Source organism: Pseudozyma hubeiensis (genome assembly GCF_000403515.1).
Source record: "Pseudozyma hubeiensis SY62 DNA, scaffold: PHS38, whole genome shotgun sequence".
In the NCBI taxonomy this organism is placed as follows: domain Eukaryota; kingdom Fungi; phylum Basidiomycota; class Ustilaginomycetes; order Ustilaginales; family Ustilaginaceae; genus Pseudozyma; species Pseudozyma hubeiensis.
Window position 1 is genome coordinate 710,700 of NW_012133820.1, and position 21,429 is coordinate 732,128.

Below are 21,429 nucleotides of genomic sequence, written 5' to 3' on the forward strand. Positions count from 1 at the left end.
GTCAACTTTTCACTACCAGCCATCTGCATATCATTTCAATATCTGCCCATCACATCCGCAATTTTCGATCTGGCTTACGACTTGAGACACTTCTCCCTCCACCACCTGAGCTCCTCCTCCAACGCATCCTTAACATTCTCCCCCTTTCTAAATCCATGACCCTCCCCCTGGTACACCTTGTACCTCCAATCCCTTCCTTCCTTACCACCGCCCTTTTTGAGTTCCTGTACGAACTGATCCGCCTGACTCTTGGGTACCACCCTGTCCTCGGAACCTTGGAGGAGGAGGATGGGAGCTTTGATATGACTGGCGTAGAAGATGGGTGAACGGTCGTGGTAGACGTCTGGATGAGACTCGGGTGTTCCACCGATGAGCTGGAAGGGGTAGCGCGATTCGAACTTGTGACTTTCCGCAGCCAGGAGCGAGAGGGACGAGATTCCGTAGCGAGACACACCGCCGGAGAAGATGTGCGGATGGAAGCAGAGAGAGGCCAGCACGGTGTAGCCTCTTGCACTTCCACCGCTGATGAGCATCGCGTTGGGGTCGGCTAGTGATGTTCGACCGGTTCGCTTCGAACGGTCTTTTGAGGTGTGGTTGGTGGGAAGATGGGGGTGAAGCGTCTTGTAGATCCGTTGGATGGTGGAAAGTCGAGGCAGAAGATGCGAGAACAGCGGTTGTGTGGTCGCCCCACCGCTACGCGAGGTGGTGACAAGCGCCAGATAATCCACCACGCTAAAGTACCTATACCCTTCGCCAACGTAGACGTCTACAACCCGATCTTCCGGGATCAATCTGGCACTGCTTCGTTCGAACACCGGTTTGCTCGAGGAGGATAGAGTCAAGCCACGCGTGGTGGAGACCTGGACGCCGAGTCCGGGCAGGACGGCGACGCTCTCGCTGACGATCCTGCCGAGCTTGCTTGTCAGGTACGGCAAAACCGACAGGCTCGCGACTCCGAGCTTGACCGCATTCCTCGCCCAATCCGTCGCAGGCCGGACGATGCTCGGGATGCAATGCGGGTAGTCCTGCATCACCTTCCCCACGAACCTCACCCCGACCACCGCGACACCCACCGAGACCCCGGCCACAACCAGATCTGTCCACCCCCACGCCGCCTCCGTATTCCGCACCGTCACCTTCACCCCTCCTCCGTCCAATCTCTCCTCCACCACCGCCCGCTCTCCCTTCCCATCCTCTTGCAACTGTCTCCTCACCTCCTCCTGCTCCGCCTCCGCCAGCTCCCCAAACCTCCTCTCCTCCAAACTCGCCTTACTACCCAAAAACCTCGCCGCAGCCACACAATCCACCACATCCGTAACCCCCCACTCGCCCCTCAACCTCTCCTCGTACTCCCTCCCGTAGCCCGTCGTGCCACCGTAGTTCACACTGCACACCATGAACCCCCTGCTCGTCCAAAACTGCGTCTGCAAATTGAACCCCATCCCTGCACTAGCGCTCGGTCCCCCATGCACATTGAACACGCACGGTGGAGCCTCCCCCCTCGGCCCCACAAACTCCCTGTTCACCGGTTCGAAGACGATCGCGTGCGCCACAGCCTTCCCTCCACCGGGCAACGTCGTCGGAAAATCAACCTCTCTGGCCGTACTGAGGTAAGCACTATCGATCACTCCATCGGAGATCAGAGTCGAGGAACGTTTTATGACGGTGATGTTCGAGGGAGCGATAGTGTAGTTGTTCGAGGCGAGGTTGCGGAGGTCGATGCGGATGAGCGAGGTGGGTTCGTCAGGACGCGTTGCGAGGAGGACGAACGAGGTGGAGCTGAGACGACGCAGTTGCGAGACCGAGACGAAGGGAGAGGTGAGAGGGATCAGACGCGGTCGACGGAGGTTGATGAGTCCGAGGGATTCCTTTGCACCCTGCGAGTAGGATACAATCAACAAGTCTGGGGAGAGGGGGATGTAGTCCGAGTTGTTGCACGTCCATGCAGGACCTACAAAGTCGTGCTTGACGGGGTCGGGCAGGATGGGTTGCGGAGTGCTCACCGCCAACCTGTCATCCTGTGCGGTTGAGGTCACGGTTGACGAGTAAAGATTCAGGTAACCCGTTGCATCGCATGCAAAGAACAACTTGGCAGCGTCGTCCTTGGGATTCGCCGGGATCGCCCATACTGGCTGCTGCAGCACCTGTTGCTTCCCAACCTCTGTCGCAGCCACTCTGATCCGCGTAGGCGAGACGAGCTTCGGCGCTGCACGATTCGAGAGATCCACCTTGGCCACCCACAGCTGCGTATCCCACCAAGGCATGCTAGGATGGCTCCAGCTGACCCAGCAAACGTACTTGCCGTTGGGCGAGAAGCGGGCGAATGTATAAAAATCCCTCTTCTGCGGTCCCTCCTCGTCGGTTCCTTCTTCCGCCTTCCTACCCTGCAGCAGCGTATGGATCTTGGCTGGCTTCGAGCTGAGATCGAGCAACACGATCGAGTTGACCACCGTCGAAGGTGTATCCTCCGTATGGTCCTCCTGCACCGCCAGACACAGCGCTGCGTCCGTAGGATGAGGTCCGAAATCAGCATACCTAATCGCTGCATTCTCGGGCGTCACCACCTGCGGTTTTTCCCCCTGCTTGGCTGTGAGCACGTCGAACGACTTTGGATTGTAGTCGGAAAAGATGAAGCTGCCGTCGGCGAGACTAGCTGCTGCACCACCGCCGTACTCGTGAACGCCCGATCGCGAGCTGTACTTGCCCGCGGTGACGTCGACTGCTTTGTCGGAGGAGAGGTCGGTCGAGTGCATGAGCGCGTAGCGGCCGGACTCGCTCATGCGCAGTTCGACCCAGGCGACATCTTGACTCGTTTCGGAGTTGGCAGGTACGAACACTTCGGATAGACCGGTGGCTTTTTGCAGCAGGAGGTCGGTCGAGATGGGCGAGTCCCAGAAGCCGTACGGCGCGACCTTTTTGGTGCGCTTTTCGGAAGGCATCGTGTTCGCTGGTCTTCTTCGAAGGAGTTGGGGTGAGAGAGAAAGATATAGGGCGATGCCATCAGGGTTCACTCTTTGGCGAACGCTCAGAAGGATTCACCTTTTCGGAGGAACACTTTCCAGCGCGACTGGTCCGCCGCCGCAACGCGGGGGGCTGCGCCTGGCTTAACAGTTGCCCACGTTTACCCAGTATCAGTCATCTCACGCGAATGGGCCACCTGATGCTGATTCACCTGAATAGCATGCCGCGGCGCCAGGATCATTCAACAGTCATCCTTCAGAGCCTGGCTGATTCATTGGCTGACTGGCACAGCTATGCTGAGCTATGCTGGGGCAGCAAAGAGCAATGCGCAGCAAATGTTGAACATATATAACCTCCTTCCTTCCCAAGTTAGCTGCTTGCCCCTTTTCCCTTAGGGTCCGATGTGCCGGGCGAGGAGGGTCAAATTCCCTCGAAAAGGTGAATCCCCCGAAAGGGCGTTCGCCAAAGCACAGATGTAGAATGCGGGGTCCCTCGATCTTCCCACCCCTCTCCGCGACACCAACGTCTCCTCGGCTCACGACATCATCCCGAGTCGGTGAGGACCACTCTGGACCGCGCAAGATGAGCACCGTGCAGCGCAAGAATTTCACCCAGCGCAACGTCTTCTACCTCCGCGCCTCACCCTACGTCGTGCTGCAAACCATCCTCTACCTCGACTACCGGCACGTAGAATGGATGAATCTCAACCCCTCGATCCTCACCCAAGTGCTGTCCATCCTGCGCACACGTATCATGCCCAAGCTGCGTAAGGAATCCGACTCATCGGGAAAGCTCTCGGCGATGAGCAAGAAGGAGCGGGTCGATGTCTACTCGGATCGCGATTTCCAGGTGGCCTACTTTTTCAGGAGGATGGACGATCGACATTCGGTGCTGCTGAAGGAAAAGAGTCTGGTGTTTCCGAGCGACCCGAGTTTGGGTGAGGTCAAGGTGGAGGAGGAGGGGGAGGGGAATCTGCACGCACCGATTCCAAGGGCTACCCCTGCGCCGGGAAGGGCAGCTAGCGTTGTTGCGGGGACATCCGGCGCACAGGATGCGGAGAGCAATGCACAGCCGGTGAGGATCAAAGACTCTCCAGAGACACAAGAGGCGATCAGATCTTCGCCAAATGCAAGCATGGCAGCGCTCTCTGGAGCCGACGACAACAGCCTCTTCAGGGGTCCAGCGGAAGAAGACGAGGAGGCGCTAGCTATGCCACCACCGGCCAGCACAAGCACTCGAAGAACAAGATCAAGCAGCGCAACTGTGCCCGAAGGCAGCCGACGTTCAAAACGAGTTCGCATACAGGAAGAAATTGATGTCAAGCCCGAGCCAGCCCCTGCTCAGACAGCAGACCCAGGCGCGGCACCACCACAGCAGGGCGAGGAGGATGATCATACGAATGGCTACGATGACGCCATTGTGATCACAGAAGAAGACGAAGAGAAGATGAAGCCAAAGCTCCACGTCAGATACGCTGGATTTCGAATGTAAGTGGTGCCCTTCAATTTTGGGCTGACACGCCGCGCAACTTACTAACGTTGTGCTTCCTCCCATCCCTCCTTCCTACCAGCTTCGGCAAGCTGCTCGTCCTGGTAGTCGAGCCATCCAAACGCACCCTCGCAGCGCATCCCGAACTCTTCGGCGAAAGACGAGCCACCGAGGTCCGACAGCTCTCGGTCGCGCCGCGCTCCATGACACCAGGCATAGCCAACAATCGGTCAGGCTCGGTGCAGGGACGATTCACATCGCTCGAGCCGGCGGAGCGGTCGAGTCGAAATGCAAGCGTAGGGAGAGGCGTCACTCCGCTGTTCCGCGGTGCGACTCCAGCCGACAGTGAAGCAGGAGGCACGCCCGCCCAGCTGCGTATATCTGCGACGCCGGCACCTCGAGGAACGAGCGTCCTAGACAACGATGCAGTGGGCTTAGTCGAGGGGCAGGACGGCGACGCCGAGGATGATGGCCCGACGATAGGCGAATTGGAGGGCATCGAGCTGGCCACGCAGATGCTCGAGAGGGAGGAGCAGACCATGGGTGGCAACGATATCGAGGAGGGGGATTGATGTTTGAATGCCAGATGATAAATTTATAGCTTACTGATAGAGTTGTGTGAACGGATCAGACCTCATCACACGCTGCAGGCCACCACCGCTCTTGCAGCTGAGTGTCTGCCGTGCGTGAATCGAGCGTGCCGAAACGTTGCTTTTTGGCGTGAACCTCTCGCAATGCCGACGGTACAGAGCTGTCTTTCGAGTGAAAGCCGTCCTGTTCCTCCTCTTGCACCTCGGAGGTTGACAAGTCAATGGTGCAGGCGTCGGCGATGTATCGACCGGCATCATCTAAGCTCGTGGCAAAGGGAGCCCACGGAAGCACGTATGACATGGCCAAGCGGGTCAGCAGACCTGAATCGCGGCAAAGCCCTGTCTGTGGCACAAAGCCAGGCTGCACCACGACGACTTCTACACTTGCTGCGGGTGCCTCCGCCGCCTCCAGTGCGTCCTGAAGTCGACGACGTAGAGCTCGAACACCGAGCATCTGTAGGAACTTGGACGCGGCGTACGTCTCGCGTAACGTCCAAGGCGAGGGACTGTCGTGCGAGGCGGCAGAGAAGAACCGATCCAGGACCGCAACATCTTTGATCGAACGATGTAGTGCGCTTCCTGTGAAAACGATGCGAGTCTTGCGGCCCAGTTTCGCATTTTCCGAGATGGTGGGTGCGAGCGAGGAGATGAAGAGGAGATGCGCGACGTGGTTGACGCATGCGGTGGTCTCGATACAGCTGTCGGTGCTGACGAGGTGATCGGACGGATATCCTACGCTTCCGGAGGCCCGATCTGCGTCTACAACAGTGTTTCTTGCTGTTTTGGCGACGGCTGCGTTGAGTAGAAAGATGTCTTGGCCGGAAGCAGTAGCAGCAGAGACTTGCAGCTGCGGTCTGATGGCATCGGCAGCTTTGCGAACGGACGACAAGGAAGCCAGGTCCATGGTGTGCGTGTCGACAGTGAGACGGGATTCGGTAGAGGGCATGGCGGCTTTGTGCTGTTCGGACAGCATCCGCCGCGCTTTGACGACGGCAGCAGCGTTGGCATCTCGGACCATCAGAGTGAGGCTGCCGCCCGAGGCGAGAGCAGGCGTCGCCAGAAGCGTCTTGAGCGCTTCCAAGCCGAGACCCGAGTGCCCACCTGTGGCGATGATGCGGATCGACATGACTAAGGCTTGAGGTGCGACGATGCGACGGTCGAGGGATGGTTGATCACATCCAGTATCTGGAGAAAAGCGAGCTGCAGGCCAAATCGTCGATATTTTTATGTTGGACCCTGCATCATGGCTGACCTGAGGGATCTGGGCGGGTCGTTGCATCGGGAAGCAGTCTGACGTCGAAGAAAACACCGTGGGACACACGCCCGGAATTACCGGAAGCCGTATCGGCTAGGACTGCAGAAGGTTCTCACAGCGTACGAGTGTACGTGGAGCTCCTGAAGCACTTGCCTCTATTTGGCATTTTGGCTCACGAAGAGCATGTTGAACGGATCCTGCCTCAACTGAGATGGCGGCGAGCTTGAGGTGTGCCACAAACGTACAACTGGTGACTTCACAGACAGGTCGGGAGCCACTACCGAACGGCAGCGAGCCCAAAAGCAAAGCGAGCATGAAAAAAGGCAAAAAGAAAAGGTGAGCCTACGACAGTGTTCAGCGAGGTCTGCGCAACTCGGGTGAGCCGGACAATTGAGCTTCCCTGTGGAGATTTCACGCAAATCGCGCTCGCTAAGCATAACCGAATGACGGACGGTAAGGCTAGCTTTCCTACTGGTTGACCATACACGATCCTGTACCCCGCAGAACGCCAACTTTTTTTTGAGATCGCTTTAGCCAGCTTGCCTTCTTCTCGTCTTCATCCATCCGCCTTACCAACCTTGATCATCCACTCGTTTGAGTGTTTGACACCAATCGCAAGCTCAGCGTTGCTTTGGCTCATCGACCCAACCCGCGGCATTGCCGGCGACGACTGCTGCAATCGCCATTTCGGAAATCACGCCGATTGCAGCCCACCTCATACAACTTTTCCATCGACAATCATCCTCGCTGGCAGATCACCTCATTCCAAGATCGGCTGCTCCGACAGAGAGCATCGTCCAATGTCAGTCTTTCAGCTTTGTTGATCCGTTCAACAGTCACTCTCGGTGGGCGTGATTCACGACAGGCTAGCCATCGGCTCGATCCGAAGTACCGACCGTCGACTCGCCTCTGCTTGAATCGCCATGTCCTACAAGAGCGAGGACGAGACGCACGCCGCCTTCGAGCTCGTCTCGATGCGGAATGGCCGATCAAGCACATCGTATGAGAACTCGCCTACTCCCGCTGCTGTGATGAACTACCCCGCTAAGGCCATCGCATCCACCTCCGCAACTCCTGCTTCGCCGTCAAAGAATGCGACTGCCTCGAGCGCATCACACAAGAAGAGCAAGAAGAGCACAGCCGAAAGCAAGGCTTCTTCGACCTCCAAACACAAGGCAGACGATGCCGCAAGTCCCTCAGAGCCAAAGGCCAAGAAGCGCAGAAGGGTCGTTGTGGCGTGCGACACCTGCCGTCGCAAAAAGATCAAGTGCGAGGGACTTCCCAATCCGACCAACACATGCAACAATTGCACCGCCTACAACTACCGATGCACCTTCAGCAGCGATGCCGATAGATCCAGGGGCAAATACGAGATCTTGGAAAGCAGGGTCGAGACGCTCCTCAGCGCACTTCGGTCTGTGGCACCACATGTAGCTCAACAGTTCGAACGCGGAGAGCTCAATGTTACCGGCCCTAGCGGGTCAAGCGCACCACCCCAGAATGCCAACTCGTGGCAATCGCTCGAATCACATCACAAGCCTCAGCAAGGCAGTGGCAGCGGCGACGATGAAGACGACGACGACGATGCGCATGGGCAAGGTGGCAGCCATCGGGCGGCGCAAGGTTCGAAACGAGATTCGCTTCATTCGCATCACGACGCCGATCTCCCATCGCGCTCCACGGTCCGATTTGCCGGCGACGGCAGTGATGCCGACGATCCCGACGCTGCAGCTAATGGCGCCGTTGCGCTCCACAGTTCGAATGACGCAACCAAGAGAGAGGATAGGGATGCCCTCTTACCGGATGTCGAAGACGGGAGACCGCGCTACTTTGGTCGTTCGTCCGCCATGACGCTGTTTCATAGCATTGCAGACGAGAGCCGTCCTCCCAGTCCGAGCGCGGGTTCCCATCGAGCTTTGGACAGCCACACCAACCACGCCGGCATCAGCTACGAGACGCATCGACACCAGAGCAGCCGACAAGAGAAATCCAACGCGGCCATGCCCAGCGTTTCCCATCCCACCTCTAGCTCATCAGGGACCAATCACGTCGCCAGGTCTGCCTCTACATCGGCTTCGACGTCGCGTCCGCTCTATCCGACCAACTCGAAAGAATGGATCCTGCTGCTTCGCCGGAAAAACACCGTCGCCGTCGGCCGGGACGATGCTGTCACTGATGAATGGTTCGAACGCTACACTCTCCCAGAAGGTGACCTCATCAAGGATCTGCTCGACCTGTTCTTCCGCCAGCTGCATCCCCTCATGCCCATCGTCCACCGTCCCTCGCTCGAGCGCGACCTGGCATCAGGTCGTGCCGACAAGGACTCTGCTTTTCGCGGCTTTGTCTTCACCATTCTCGCCATCGCATCACGCTTTTCCAACGACCCGCGCGTGCTCGCCGACTCGGGCGACCCAGACACCGCGGGCGACCATTTTGCCGCCGCCAGTCGTCTCTACCACCAAGTGTATGCGGCGAGTCTGATCAACGTTCAAGTCATGATCCTGACGGCTACATTCATGCACGGTGCCATCGGACCGGGAGCGAGCTGGACAGTGCTCGGTGTCGCCATTCGAGCGCTCCAAGATATCGGTCTGCACCAGGAAAAGGCCTACCGTGGCTTTTCGCCTTTTGATCAAGAGCTACGCAGGCGAGTGTTTTGGGGCGCCTTCATCCTGGACTGCATCTTTTCCATCAACATGGGCCGTCCGCTGGCCCTCAAATTGTCGGACTGTGATGTCAAATTGCCGCTCGAGATCGATGACGACGTCCTGTTTCATTACGAGGCGGGCGGGCCGATTCCACCTCCGCCGGCACGTACCGCTGCCGACAAACCCATCGTGATGAGCGGATTCATCCACATGATCAAACTCAACGTCATCGTCCAGGATGTGGTGCACGTGCTGTACTCGCCACGATGGCGTCAAGATGGCGCAGGACGCGGCAAGCTGCCAGCAAATTCCAAGCAGAGGGCCATGCCCGAGTACAAGGACATGGTGATCCTGTCGAAACGACTCGAGGAGTGGGTGGCCGAAACGCCAGTGCATTTGCGCTCGATCGATAGTCCCTTTCGTCTGCAAGCTGGCTTGGTCCAATGTGGCACGCACGACATCCGGCTCTATATCCTCAAGCCCTTCTTGGAGCACAGTGCACTGCGCAAGATGCTGCATCCGCAATGCGTCTTTCACGCACGAGAATGCTTGCGCGTTGTGATTGCGCTGTACGAGGGCAATCACATGAGCGACCTCGTGTTCATCTTCCAGCAGGCTTTCATGAGCACGGCCACGTTCATGATCACGGTGTGGCACGAGTGCCGCGAGGTAGACAAGCTGGCCGAGGACAACGATTTGGTGGAGTCGGCGCTGCGCATCTTTGCCGCGTTTGACGATCGCTACTTTTCGCGGCTGTTCCGCCGCGCGCATCGTATCTTGCGCGACATTGCGCTGCGATCGATGCACACTATGACGTCGGATCAGCGCGAGAGGGTGAGTCGTATGCTCGTGCGGGCGGACCAACGCATGTCTGGCATTGTGCCTCCGAGCCTGCTCGGTATGGGACCGATCCCTAGCATGATGCAGCCGCGAGCAGATGTAGATCTGCCTCCTTCGGCCAGGCTAGCGGCGAGAAACGAGAGGATGGAAAGGCGCCCAAGCGGTCCGCTTGGAGAGGCGGCCAGCTTGACCGGCAGCGGGACGTTCGGGAACGATCCGGTTTCGGCAGCATCTTACATCCACAGCTGGTCGCCAATCCCGAGCGCACCCATGTCGCCGAGCCGCACCTCGATCAGCGAAGGCAGTCACGTCAGCGAGAACCAGATCACTTCGGCAGCTTTCACACAGTTCATGATGAGCGGCGCAGCTGGCAACATGGCGGGAAGCGTGCCCAGCGGCGGCAACAATGGTCAAGCGGGTGTGCCGAGCCACGGCGGCGCTGGTCACGCGGTGTCGGCGATCCATCCTGCGTCATTTGGTGACGCTCGTGGCATCATGCCGCTGTACACGGACGATCCGGGCTCAGCGCAGCATCAGCTGGAAGACCTGTCGTGGACCGACTACTTTTCCAAGTTTCTGGACGACATCGGAGGTGGAGGCGCTTCGATGGCGTCGGGCGCAACGAGCAGCACGGGAAGCGCCATAGCTCCGCCTCATGGTGGCCAAGGGGGTCACCACGCACCGATGCCCGGTCTGATGGGGATGGGTACGCCTCAGACGGGCGGACCAGGCGTGTATAACGAGATGCACTTTGCCATGGCCTCACCTGCTTCGCCAGCCAACTTTGGACAGCATCCGGCGCAGTCACCGCACCGTGCACCTTCGCACCATTAGCGCACGAATGATCGATTGTATTGTACTTTCAAGCTGAGGTCGAGCCAGCGACCAGTGTACTGTACTCTGAGGGGCCTCTTTCCAGTGTGCTGTGCTTTCGTAGCAGAGCAATGTTTGTGGGGATCGAGTTGAGTGACAGTCCCGCAGAGTGAACGTGGGGCAGATCGCTCGGCACGGAGCCGAAGCCGCAGTACCGAAAGTCTGTTCCGAAAGGAGCGGTTAGAAAAGGAAAAAGAAAAGGAAAAAGAAAAAGTATGCAAATTGACATGGCTCGTTCTTTGCGTTCGTTGGCCGATCGAGCTAAGCTTTGTGGCGGGATTTGTCCCACTTGGTGATCTGCGAGAAGGCTCCTTTGCCTCGCCTTGTTCAAAGCCCAATTGAAGTGCGAGCAAGTGCAAAAAGGGTTTCGGTCGTCGATACTGTGAGTTGTGATGTCGAGCTTCGAGAGAGAGGAAGCCTCGCGAAATGAAACGAGGTGTGTGAGAGCACGACATATCCAGTTCACGTTGCAGCGTTGAGCTATTCTGGTGTTCGATTGGTGCAATGGCCGGCTGTGCGTGTTCTGCGCCAAGAACCGCAAACGTCGTGTTTCTGACAGCTGTTGGCTTCGCCTTTGGGGCGCTGTGTCGGAGTTTCGAAAGGTCGACAGAAGCGCAGCACGGGACGAAAGGGAAAAAGCTAGAGGACCCTGTCGATCTGGAGATGTCTCAGACGAGCCCAAGTGTTGTTCACCCGCCTCTTTGTGTCGTACAGAATCTAGCCCTCTTCAATCCGCTGCGGAAGGCTCAGCTTGCTCCTTTCTCGTCATCATCATCATCCACCATCATCACATTGCATCTGGGCCATCGAACAACAACAATGCAGATCGCCTCCGCACTCGCCGTCCTCGCTTCGCTTGCCAGCCTCTCGCAGGCGTTCGAGATCACTTTCCCCAACAACAACGGTGGTTACTGGGTGGTAAGTTGTCGACATACTCGAGGCTGCGACGTTGCGCACGTATCTTTGGCATCATGAACGAAGCGCATACTGACATAGACCTTCATCGTGGTTCTAACTTTGTTCGTCGTGCACTACAGACCAACTACACCAACACCTTGGTACGTCTATATGCTCTTATCGACCAGTTACACTGACGAGACAGCGGTCAGCTGACTAGTCTTCTTGCATTTTTGCGTATTTTGTGCTGATTGATCGACGGTCAAATGAACAGAACTGGAAAGGTGAATATTCACGTCCCATCCTGGTTTGACGAGAGCTTGTCGTTAAGTTCTATGCTGACAACGCCTTCTGCTCCTTCCACATCCGTAGCCAACTCGTCGGACCCTAGCTTCTTCTCGGTCCAGCTGCTCAACTCGAACAACAGCCAGCTCAACGGAAACTTCCAGATCGGCAACGCCCTCCTGACCACCAACGGCAGTGCACAGATCTTCATTGACCAAATTCCCGCTGGCAACTACAAACTGCTGTTCGTCAACAGCAGCAACTACCAGCTCGACCATCCTCAGGTGTACTACACCTCGGATTCGTTCGATGTCAAGCCCAACGGTACGCAGCCTGCCCAGGTGACGGCGAATACGGATGCTAACCCGACCAACTCAGCTACGACCGCTGCTACGGGGTCGGCTAGTGCGACGCTTTCTAGTGTTTCGAGTACGGGCACTGGCTCGCGTGGTAACAGTAACGGCGCCAGTGCGATGGGAAACGCTGGTGTAGTGGCGCTGTGCGGCAGCATCGCTTCGGTGGTCCTTGGCCTCGGAGTAGGTCTTGTTCTCTAAACGCTGGTTCGCTTGTATTCCGTCACGTAGCCTTTGTTCGATCAAAACAACCCTAATCCTCTTTTACACCCCAAAGTGCGCTTTAAACGTGCGTCAAAAAGTGCAGCCTACCTCGCTCTGCGCCTCGCGGATACGTCCCTCAGCTGACTCGCTGACGATGTGCGATGGGATGCCAAAAACGTAGGTTGAATAGCTTGCCACGCGTAGAAGTGCAAATGGCGGCTTCAGAATGTACAAACGGGATAGCTCTACGTAGAGATATGGGCAGCTATGAGCGCTCCCTCCCTCCTTCGCGCGCTGTGCGTGGATTTAATTCGTAGATCGCCGTCTCATGGAGTTGCCATTCTGCCATGGCACAAGGCTGTGGATTCTGACAGACCAAGGAATGGAAGTGCAAGTTCTGATTCCCGAAGTGTCACAAGAAGCTGAGACGAACGAAAGGCCGATAGCTACCCGCCTGGGATGGATTTCACTGTTCTAGTCACAGTGCTGGCTTTGCGTCTGCACCTCGACCCAACCCTTGTCACCGCGGTCCAAGGCATCCAGCTCTGCAAAAGCGAAAAACACAACGAGAAAAGGTCAGTTACTGTTTGCTCGAACGTGACAATCGGTCGTTGTTCGACGGTGCTGCTTTCACTTACCTTTCATCTGCTCATCCGAGAGCTCGAACGACAGCGACTCTGCGTTCTCCACCTGCCTCTGCGGATTACTGCTCTTGGGCAGCGCCACGATCCCATGCTGGATGAGCCAGCGTAGCATCACCTGTGCCTCGGTTTTTCCCGTCTCAGCCGCCACTTTTTGCAGCGTCGCATCTCCGTAGTACTGTCCACGAGCCAACGGACAGTAGGCCTGTACGATGATCGAGTGGGAATCGCATGCTGCTCTGAGCTCCTTCTGAGCGAAAAAGGGGTGGCATTCGATCTGATTGCACACGGGCGGCAGCCGAGGTTTGCTGTCCATCAATTCTTGGATGTGCTGTGGACCGAAATTGGACACACCCAAGCTGCGAATTTTGCCTTCTTGGACGAGATCGGTCAAGGTAGCCCACGAATCGAGTCGATGCTTCTTACCGCCATCCGGTGCATGCAGCAGCACGAGGTCGAGGTACTCCAACCCAGTTTTCTTCAGACTATCCTCGATCGCAGAGCGAGTGCGTTCTCCACCTCCCATGTCCGTAGGACGGATTTTGGTGGTGTAGAAGAGTTCGGATCGAGGAACGCTGCACTCGCGAACCGCCTCTCCGCATGCAGCCTCGTTCCCGTAGTAACGAGCTGTATCCACATGCCGATACCCCGCTTTGTCAAATGCGGTCAGCAGTGCCCGCTTACACTCCCCACCTCGCATATCCCACGCACCAATTCCGAACCGAGGCATCGTGTAGCCGTCTACCATCTTGATCGAGGAGGAGAGCGTCAGCTTTTCACCGCAAAGCGGTGCAAATCGTCCCGTCATCGTTATTATTACTCGATGTGCAGAGGAGAGTGTAGATCGTGGTCCAGAGCCAACAATTGACAAGAGGAGAGCATCTTCGATTGTGTTGGTCCGAGCTCTTACCTCCACTTTGCTGTGCAAAAAACGACACACGCGCTTTGCCACGCGATCGGCAATGCATATTATTGCCCAGAGCGACTCTGACACACACACACACACGGTCACAGCTCTGCTAGAATGTTCAGAAAAAAATTGGTTTCGAAATGCTTTGGTAGTAGTATTACATTGGAGTGCTTTGGATTGGAGACAGTTGTCGTTGAATCCGGGCTGGAGGTGATGAAGGGTGGGACAAGGACGGTGCTGGGGGAGGGGGAGAGGGAGGTAAGGGAGCAGGCTCGGACGGTGGTGGTGGTGCTGGCACAGAACGAGAAGGAGATGCATATGGGTGGTGGCGATCGATATGCGCGGGTGCCCGTCTCGATTCCCTGGCGACATGGTGATCAGGCGGCGAAGGAGATCGCTCGGACAGCAATCGATTCCACAGAGCGGCCCGATCCTCTTCCTCGGTCTTCCGGGACCGCTCTGACGCCCCTTCAATCCGTGTTTGCGGCACGCCCCTGGAAGATGGAGAGCGTCTACCAATCCCTGGCTGATCCCGTCCGGTCGGAAGAGGATTGACCTTTTGTTTTGGCATCTTGGGCAGAGGCGCGCGAAACGAGGTATCGAACGTCTGCAGCCTCTGGCTGTCGAACAGATCGGTCCGATAGTCGACCCATCTCCTTGGCTTGGTGCCAGCATTTCCGTCCGGTGCTGTCTTGGCAGATATCTCTGCTGACGTATGGCGCTGACTTGCTCCCAAAGGTGCAACATCGAAGCCACCCAACACGTCGAGAGAACTCCATTGAGAATCGACCTGAATCCGCTGTCTGACTTGCTCGATCGGATCCTCCGACGACACCCAGCCGGGTGGATACCCCCACAGGAGCATCCTGTGCAGGTAAGGCAAATTTGCTGCTGACCCACCGTACCCATCTTCCCTACTATCACCGTCTGAAGGCCAGGAAAGTGCATCAATAAGGGCTGGGCTGGGCTTGCCTGGCACAAACTCGTCCAGCCATCGAAGTCTTTGCTCCACCCACGCAATCTGTTCATGCAATCTTGCGTGTGCATTCATGTCGCCAGTCGCGTCGTCATCGCACCCGGCTTTGCTTTCGTTGAATTCGAGTCGACTCCGGCGGATGCGCTCGGGGTCCTTGGGATGACGACATTGCGCCACGGCGTGATTGCCTTCGCCGCAGTTGAAGCAATGTCGTTCCACGCGCTGCTGCTGAGCGTGCTGTGCCTGCTCCTCGACCTCGCGAATGCTACCCAGAGGCTCTGCCGTTGAGGGTGCCCCGGACGCCCCTTGAATGACACGCGGGGTCGTAAGGATGTGTTGGTAGCCTTCGAATGATTGATCCGGATCAAAGCACTCATACGGCGTCGGACGGGTATCAAAGTAGAACGACTGGTCCTCATCGTTCCACTCACCGCTCTCCAGGCTGCAATCCGACGAAGCAGGGGAGCTCATTCTCGTCGGAGTACAGGCAGATCTGGCTGTTCGCTTTGCGTTTCACCCTGTGCTGAGACCAGATCTTGAGTCGGACAGCTGAACCCCAGCTGACAACGGCCGAGGCAGAGCTCTTGACGGGGACATGTGTCGCTCGTGTCGAGCACCTCGGTATGATCGCGCTCGAGCTCTTTTCGCTTGAGCGAGTGGATCGAAAGGAAGCGTGGCGCTTTGGTCAAGAAGGGAACGAGTTGGTTGTGGTGACGGACGAGCTCGTTGTAGTGTGTGATGCCAAAACAGTCCAGAAAGTGGTCCGCGACGTAAGCGTCAATACGCTCGAGCAAGCTCGGACTTGTGGGATGTGAAGGCTCGAGGCCGAGAGCTGAGTCGAGCGGCACTTGTCTTTGGTACAGAAAGGCGTTGTCGCTCTGCAGGTCCGCCAAGTCCGGCTCTAGATCTTCGTCGGCGTCGGCGTCGTCATGCGCAATGGATTTTTCCTTGGCTGTCGCTGGGTCGGGTAGGACGATCGATGAAGGCTGATCCTGAAGCGAGCGCTTTCGTTCGCTCGGAGTATTATCCGTTTCTCCGCTTCCGATTGTATGCTGGAAGTGGACGCTTCGCGCCGAACTTGACTTGTCGTTTTCGGCAGCACCAGAGTCGGTTTCAGCGTTTGTTTTGGGCTGCGGATTCCGCAAAGATGCGGCCGAGTTTGACAAAGTCTCGCGGCTGCGCCCAAGCGAACGACGCCTCAAGGGTGCAGATGAAGCGGGTCTCCGAGAGGCGGAAGATGAACCTGTGAACAGCCCCATCACGGCTGGTGTGGAACGTCCCGTCCTTTGCAATGCATTATCGTCGCCGTGTGACTATTCCTTCAACGTTGACGAGGGTTTTGAACGGAAGGCGACGCTGAGATGATGAAAAGATGGGGCGCTTCGATCAGAAGGTTGGCAGTATTTGAAGGCGGGCCGTGCGGCTGCCACAACGCAGCAAGTCGAAGGCATGTCGCGCTGTGCTGCCCCGTCACATCCACGACTTGCCAATTTCGGCTTTCATTTTTTGTGCCTTTTTTTCCACTTTCCTTTCTGTTGGTTTTAATTTCTGGATCGCCCAGACAGGGGCTTTTGGTGAGTTAGCTCTGAGATTTGGCTGAATTTGAACGCACAAAGACCCTGCAGATGGAGAACAACACGCATCCGAATCACAACGAAAGCAACACGCGTCAAAGCAGTGCAGCTCATTTTGTACTTCTTGGCATTGGTCGCAAGTCATCAGCGGCTCAACCGAAGGGCTTCCGTCTTGACCATCATCCCATCGCCCTTGATTGCGATCAACTTGAACAACGAGCTTCAGATTGTCGGAGAGGTCCCGACATCGCTCTCAGTCAGCAGGTCGAGGATGCCTTGCCTTTTGCCTTAAGAGAGCCCTTGGTTGCCCTCTGCCACGACGCCTGAGCAAAGCAGGATCGCGATCCACCCTTGCATTACGATGGGTGCACCAACTCAGCGGCAAGACGTTTCACCGTCGTCCGGAGGCTCGATGCTTCTTCCTCCCTCGGCCCGACCGATCATACGCCGCATCGTCTCGGATCGCGATCATCCGCACAGCACCCAATCACTTCCGACCACCGGCACCATCCGTCCCAACCTGTGGAATGCCGTACGTCAGCGCGTGCGCGTCACGTCGGCTCTGAGGGATTCAGTCGATCCTTCGAAACGCCGATCTCGCGCTTTTGAGGACGAGCGCACGTTTGATGATGAAGGCATCACCTCGGACACTCTCCGTACCGACATCGACCATCTGCTCGCACCAGGGCAATATCAAGAGCAGTGGCAATCGCTAGCACATCTATTCGACGATGGTACGGACTCGTCCCAGTCAAGGCCGCGACAGAGCAGAAAGAGCAAACGTCTCTCCATGGCTGTGTCGGGACGAACGGCTTCGACTTCGCCAGCCCTCGTCTCAGCCGTATTCACTCCAGCTCCTCGACCTGGCTTGCCACAGCGGGCAGGCTCTTCTTACGCCGGGGAAAACGAACAGGACAATCCTGATGACTCGCTCGCAAGCTTCGCAGGACCTTCGTCCCTAAAGGGCAAGTCAAGCTTCAAGCTTCGCCATCGCCCGTCTCCTTCCTCTACGGAGCACCGTACCGCAGACAAGAGCACGGTTCCCACAGCACCATCACCGTCGAAACCCGATCCCAAAACCCAGTCCAGCCTAGATGACCTTTTTGTTCACCGCAGCTCGCTCAGCGAAGAGCCAACCAGCGTCTTAACCGACGACCCCGATCAAACTCCGCTCGGCGAGGACCCGCTCCTGTACTCCACCCAAGAACATCTTCTGGACAGCGAGACCGAATCGGAATCCGACACTGAGAGCGAAAGCGATAGCGACAGCGACAACCGACATGTTCAGGGAAGGGCGTTTGTTGGCAAAGTGAGCCGCTCGATATCATACGCAAGCTACAGCGGCTCCGGCGTGCGCAACGGCGGCGACCCGTCGACGTCGGCCCAATCCTCCGGTGCCTCGACAGGCCGGACCGCATCTTTTCGAGCCGCTGTTCGTTCAGCGATGTCTTTCCTGAACGGATCAAAACTTACTCCTCTTCAAAGAAGCATCTTCAAGTGTGCACTCGCGTATCTTGCCGCTTCCCTCTTCACCTACTCTGCTGTCCTCAGCCGCTGGCTGGCGAGCTTTCTGCCCAACAACGATCCCAACGACGATGTGCCCTTCTCGAATTTGCACATGATCGCGACGGTGGCAGTCTACTTCCATCCAGCCAAGACGCTCGGTGCGATGATCGAAGCCGATCTCTACGCTCTTGGCTCCTTCCTCTATGCCATCGCGCTCGGTTTCTGCTCCATGGCGGTCGCCGTCTTCTTGCACGAGACCAACCGCGTCATCATCTCCGACATTATCAGCGTGCTGGTCTTCCTCGGCTTCGGCATGGCGCTCGTCGGCTATGCAAAGATCAAGGTGGCCAAGCCTCAGTTCAACACCGCCTGCTCGCTCATCGCGATCATCGTCTTCACTGTCGTCGTCAAGGAGGGCTCGCTCCACCTCGGTCACTTCTCGACCGAAAAGACCTTCCAGGTCACCTTGGTCGTGCTGGTGGGCTCCCTGATCAGCAACATCGTCTGCTTCTTCGTCTGGCCGCAGAGCGCCACCTCCAACCTGCAAAGCGACATCGTTCGCAATCTGCGCGGCTTCTCGACGCTCTTGCGTGTCCTCACAAAGACCTTCTTGCTCGAAGACCCTTCCAACTTCCATTTCAACGGCGATCGCATCAAGCGCGCCATCGATGACCACCACGACAGCTTCACCTCGCTCAAGAAGAACTTGGAAGAGGCCAAGCTCGAGTCTCTCTTCGATCTTCGAATGCGTGGTATGGGTGCAAAGTATGTCGAAGCGACCGACTCGCTCAATCGGCTTGCACAGCATCTCACAGGTCTTCGGAGCAGCTGTGGTCTGCAGCATCAGATCATGGCAGCGCAAAGAGAGAAAGCCCGGATTGCTCGAGAACGAGCGGAGACCACGCCATCAGCTCAGGACGAGGAGTTCGCGACACAAGATAGCGCAGCTACGCGTTCCAGTCGCCCTGCCTCGTCGAAGCTTTCCACGATGTTCGAAGCTGAACCCGCGCTCCATCCCTCCGAGATCTACAACGAGGCCAACGCCTTCGAGGATTTCATCTCCAGTGTAGGACCGCACATGCGAAGTCTCGTCTTCTCTTGCTGTCGAACGCTCAGAGGCCTGCGTTCCACTTTTGTGGCGCGCGATGCGGGCATCATCGCCGAACTCAAAGCGGCTTCCCCTGCAGACCAGAGTGCAGGAGATACTGGCACCTGGCGCGACTTTGCTGGCACTTCAACGCGCGCTTACATACCAGGCACAAGCTTCGATGGCTTGCACAGCGACATCTCGAAGGCGCTGCGCCGGTTCCAGCACGAGCAGACGGTCGCGATCAAGCGCATCTACACCATGGAGCCAAAGAAGCTAGCTCAGCAGATCGGCAACGACGCGCGCAATACGGACGTGCAGAATAACGAGGATGCGGTAAAAGGCCGTCTGCAGAACAAGCAGGGAGATGAGGACGTCTTTCTCATCTTTTTCTTTGTCTTCAATCTGGAAGAATTCGCCAAGGAGCTCGAAGTGCTTGTCGAAGCGCTAGAGGAGATCCGACAGGCAGAAGAGCGGATTGCTTTGGCGAGACAGACATCACGATGGATGCGTGTCCGTCTCTTCATGGGCACGCTGAGCGTCACGCTGTCCGACATCGCTTCGATGCTCGGCTGGAGATGGGGCAAAGGTGGCAGCACGAATGGCAAGCGTCGTCGGTTCGGCAGGACCGCCAAGGCTTCTACAGCAGCCAAAAAGATCACGACGCCGCTCGACTTTCCCTCGAACCGACGCCACGCCGTTAACACGCACCAGACACCCAAGGCCACAACGTGGCACGACAAGCTGCAGCGACTGGTGTGGGCAGTCGGGGAATTCTTCCGCCAGCCCGATACAAAGTTTTCCATCAAGGCTGGCCTTGGAAGCGCTCTACTGGCGAGCCCCGCTTTTTTCCCTTCGACACGGCCCATCTTCACCAAATTCCAGGGCCAATGGGCGTGTCTCAGCTTCTTTGTGGTGCTCTCCCCGACAGTGGGTCAGTCCAATCACATGAGCCTGCATCGCATCGTTGGTACCGTCATGGGCGCCGTTGCCGCCGTCGGGGTGTACAAGCTTTTCCCAGACAACCACATTCTGCTGCCGATCTTTGGCGTGCTCTTCTCGATCCCTTGCTTCCGCTACATTGTCGGCAAACCTCAGCTGGCCTCGAGCGGACGCTTTGTGCTCCTCACGTACAACCTGACGGCGTTGTACAGTTACAATCTCCGCAAGACCGAGATAGAGGTCGAGCAGATTGCGTACCAACGTACCATCTCGGTCACTGTGGGCGTCGTGTGGGCGACGCTGCTCAATCAACTGGTGTGGCCGTTCGAGGCGCGACGTCAGCTTGCGCTAGGCGTGTCGGACGTGCTTTTCAAACTGGCGTGGCTGTATCAGCGACTTGTGCTGTCGTACTCTCGAGACCTGTCGCAGGCACGGTCGCATCGACACAGCGCACATGGGGCGAACGACAACGAGGATGGAGACGAGCAGACCTACGATAGCGACGATCGAGACGACGAAGAAGCCGCTCTACTCGGCAGATTGGCGTCGCGGCATGGAGACGAGTTTCAGGCAATCGAGCTGCATCTGCAGGTCTCGCTGATCAAGCTGGAGGGGCTCCTGGCGCAGACCAAGAACGAGCCTCGCCTAAAAGGCCCTTTCCCAGTCGCAACCTATCGGTCGATGCTCTCGTGCTGTCAAAATATCCTCGACAAGCTGCACAGCATGCGCTGCGTCACCACACGGCAGGACTGGTACGAGCACGTACGCCAAGATTTTGTCGTGCCCGTCAACGGCGCGCGGAGGGACATGGTGGGCAACGTGCTGCTCTACTTTTACACCCTCGGATCCGCCTTCCATCTGAAGAGCCCCGTGCCGCCGTACTTCCCACCTGCCGACCAATGCCGGGCCAGGCTGTTGGAACAGATTCGGGAACTGCCCGTGGTTAAGCGACGTGCAGTGCGCGGATCGAGCGCCTACCTGCTGTTCTACTCGTACGCGTTGGCGATGAAGGACGTGATTCATCAGCTGGATGCGTTGGGGAACCTGACGCAGCAAAACTTTGGGGTGTGGGGTGGCAGCGTCGACGAGTTTGAGAGGCAGTTTGCGGCCAGCGTGGACTCGGTGGTGCCGAGTCCCTATGCGAGCAAGAAGCCGTCGCGGACAAACATGGCTGCCGCTGTATGAGGCGCTCCCGCAAGGACCCTCGGGGAGACGAGAACAAGGTGAGGCTGTTCCGCTTCCGCGCATGAACCCGCCACTGTCAACTCACCGCATCCTGCAGCAAGCGGTACAGAGTACAATGTAAACAGTACAATGGCATGTGCATGATTGCGGAGGGCTCTCGTCTTTTCATTCGCACAGATCGACGATTGACCCAAACTGTATCGCATAATCTCAT

General features: G+C 57.3%; 10 protein-coding genes across 10 annotated transcripts; 6 read left to right on the forward strand and 4 right to left on the reverse strand.

The window, feature by feature from the left end:
* Nucleotides 1-74: 74 nt before the first annotated feature.
* On the reverse strand, nt 75-2,939 carry PHSY_003993 (hypothetical protein; the record flags this gene model as incomplete). Its single annotated transcript, XM_012334610.1, has 1 exon — nt 75-2,939. One exon carries the CDS (start codon nt 2,937-2,939, stop codon nt 75-77), a length of 2,865 nt encoding a protein of 954 aa, XP_012190000.1.
* A 604-nt stretch (nt 2,940-3,543) lies between these two features.
* On the forward strand, nt 3,544-5,021 carry PHSY_003994 (hypothetical protein; the record flags this gene model as incomplete). Its single annotated transcript, XM_012334611.1, has 2 exons — nt 3,544-4,448; nt 4,532-5,021. 2 exons carry the CDS (start codon nt 3,544-3,546, stop codon nt 5,019-5,021), a joined length of 1,395 nt encoding a protein of 464 aa, XP_012190001.1.
* A 55-nt stretch (nt 5,022-5,076) lies between these two features.
* On the reverse strand, nt 5,077-6,318 carry PHSY_003995 (short-chain dehydrogenase; the record flags this gene model as incomplete). The annotated part of the gene is made up of 1 exon (XM_012334612.1): nt 5,077-6,318. The coding sequence occupies one exon, from the start codon at nt 6,316-6,318 to the stop codon at nt 5,077-5,079; it is 1,242 nt and encodes a 413-aa protein (XP_012190002.1).
* An 899-nt stretch (nt 6,319-7,217) lies between these two features.
* On the forward strand, nt 7,218-10,616 carry PHSY_003996 (hypothetical protein; the record flags this gene model as incomplete). The annotated part of the gene is made up of 1 exon (XM_012334613.1): nt 7,218-10,616. One exon carries the CDS (start codon nt 7,218-7,220, stop codon nt 10,614-10,616), a length of 3,399 nt encoding a protein of 1,132 aa, XP_012190003.1.
* A 1,202-nt stretch (nt 10,617-11,818) lies between these two features.
* Nucleotides 11,819-12,391, forward strand: PHSY_003997 (hesp-379 protein; the record flags this gene model as incomplete). The annotated part of the gene is made up of 1 exon (XM_012334614.1): nt 11,819-12,391. One exon carries the CDS (start codon nt 11,819-11,821, stop codon nt 12,389-12,391), a length of 573 nt encoding a protein of 190 aa, XP_012190004.1.
* Nucleotides 12,392-12,868: 477 nt separating this feature from the next.
* On the reverse strand, nt 12,869-13,843 carry PHSY_003998 (hypothetical protein; the record flags this gene model as incomplete). The annotated part of the gene is made up of 2 exons (XM_012334615.1): nt 12,869-12,939; nt 13,033-13,843. 2 exons carry the CDS (start codon nt 13,841-13,843, stop codon nt 12,869-12,871), a joined length of 882 nt encoding a protein of 293 aa, XP_012190005.1.
* A 259-nt stretch (nt 13,844-14,102) lies between these two features.
* PHSY_003999 (hypothetical protein) lies at nt 14,103-15,392 on the reverse strand (the record flags this gene model as incomplete). Its single annotated transcript, XM_012334616.1, has 1 exon — nt 14,103-15,392. One exon carries the CDS (start codon nt 15,390-15,392, stop codon nt 14,103-14,105), a length of 1,290 nt encoding a protein of 429 aa, XP_012190006.1.
* Nucleotides 15,393-15,544: 152 nt separating this feature from the next.
* Nucleotides 15,545-16,286, forward strand: PHSY_004000 (hypothetical protein; the record flags this gene model as incomplete). Its single annotated transcript, XM_012334617.1, has 2 exons — nt 15,545-15,691; nt 15,981-16,286. The coding sequence occupies 2 exons, from the start codon at nt 15,545-15,547 to the stop codon at nt 16,284-16,286; spliced, it is 453 nt and encodes a 150-aa protein (XP_012190007.1).
* Nucleotides 16,287-16,546: 260 nt separating this feature from the next.
* PHSY_004001 (hypothetical protein) lies at nt 16,547-16,822 on the forward strand (the record flags this gene model as incomplete). Its single annotated transcript, XM_012334618.1, has 1 exon — nt 16,547-16,822. The coding sequence occupies one exon, from the start codon at nt 16,547-16,549 to the stop codon at nt 16,820-16,822; it is 276 nt and encodes a 91-aa protein (XP_012190008.1).
* Nucleotides 16,823-16,907: 85 nt separating this feature from the next.
* PHSY_004002 (hypothetical protein) lies at nt 16,908-21,215 on the forward strand (the record flags this gene model as incomplete). Its single annotated transcript, XM_012334619.1, has 1 exon — nt 16,908-21,215. The coding sequence occupies one exon, from the start codon at nt 16,908-16,910 to the stop codon at nt 21,213-21,215; it is 4,308 nt and encodes a 1,435-aa protein (XP_012190009.1).
* Nucleotides 21,216-21,429: the final 214 nt, after the last annotated feature.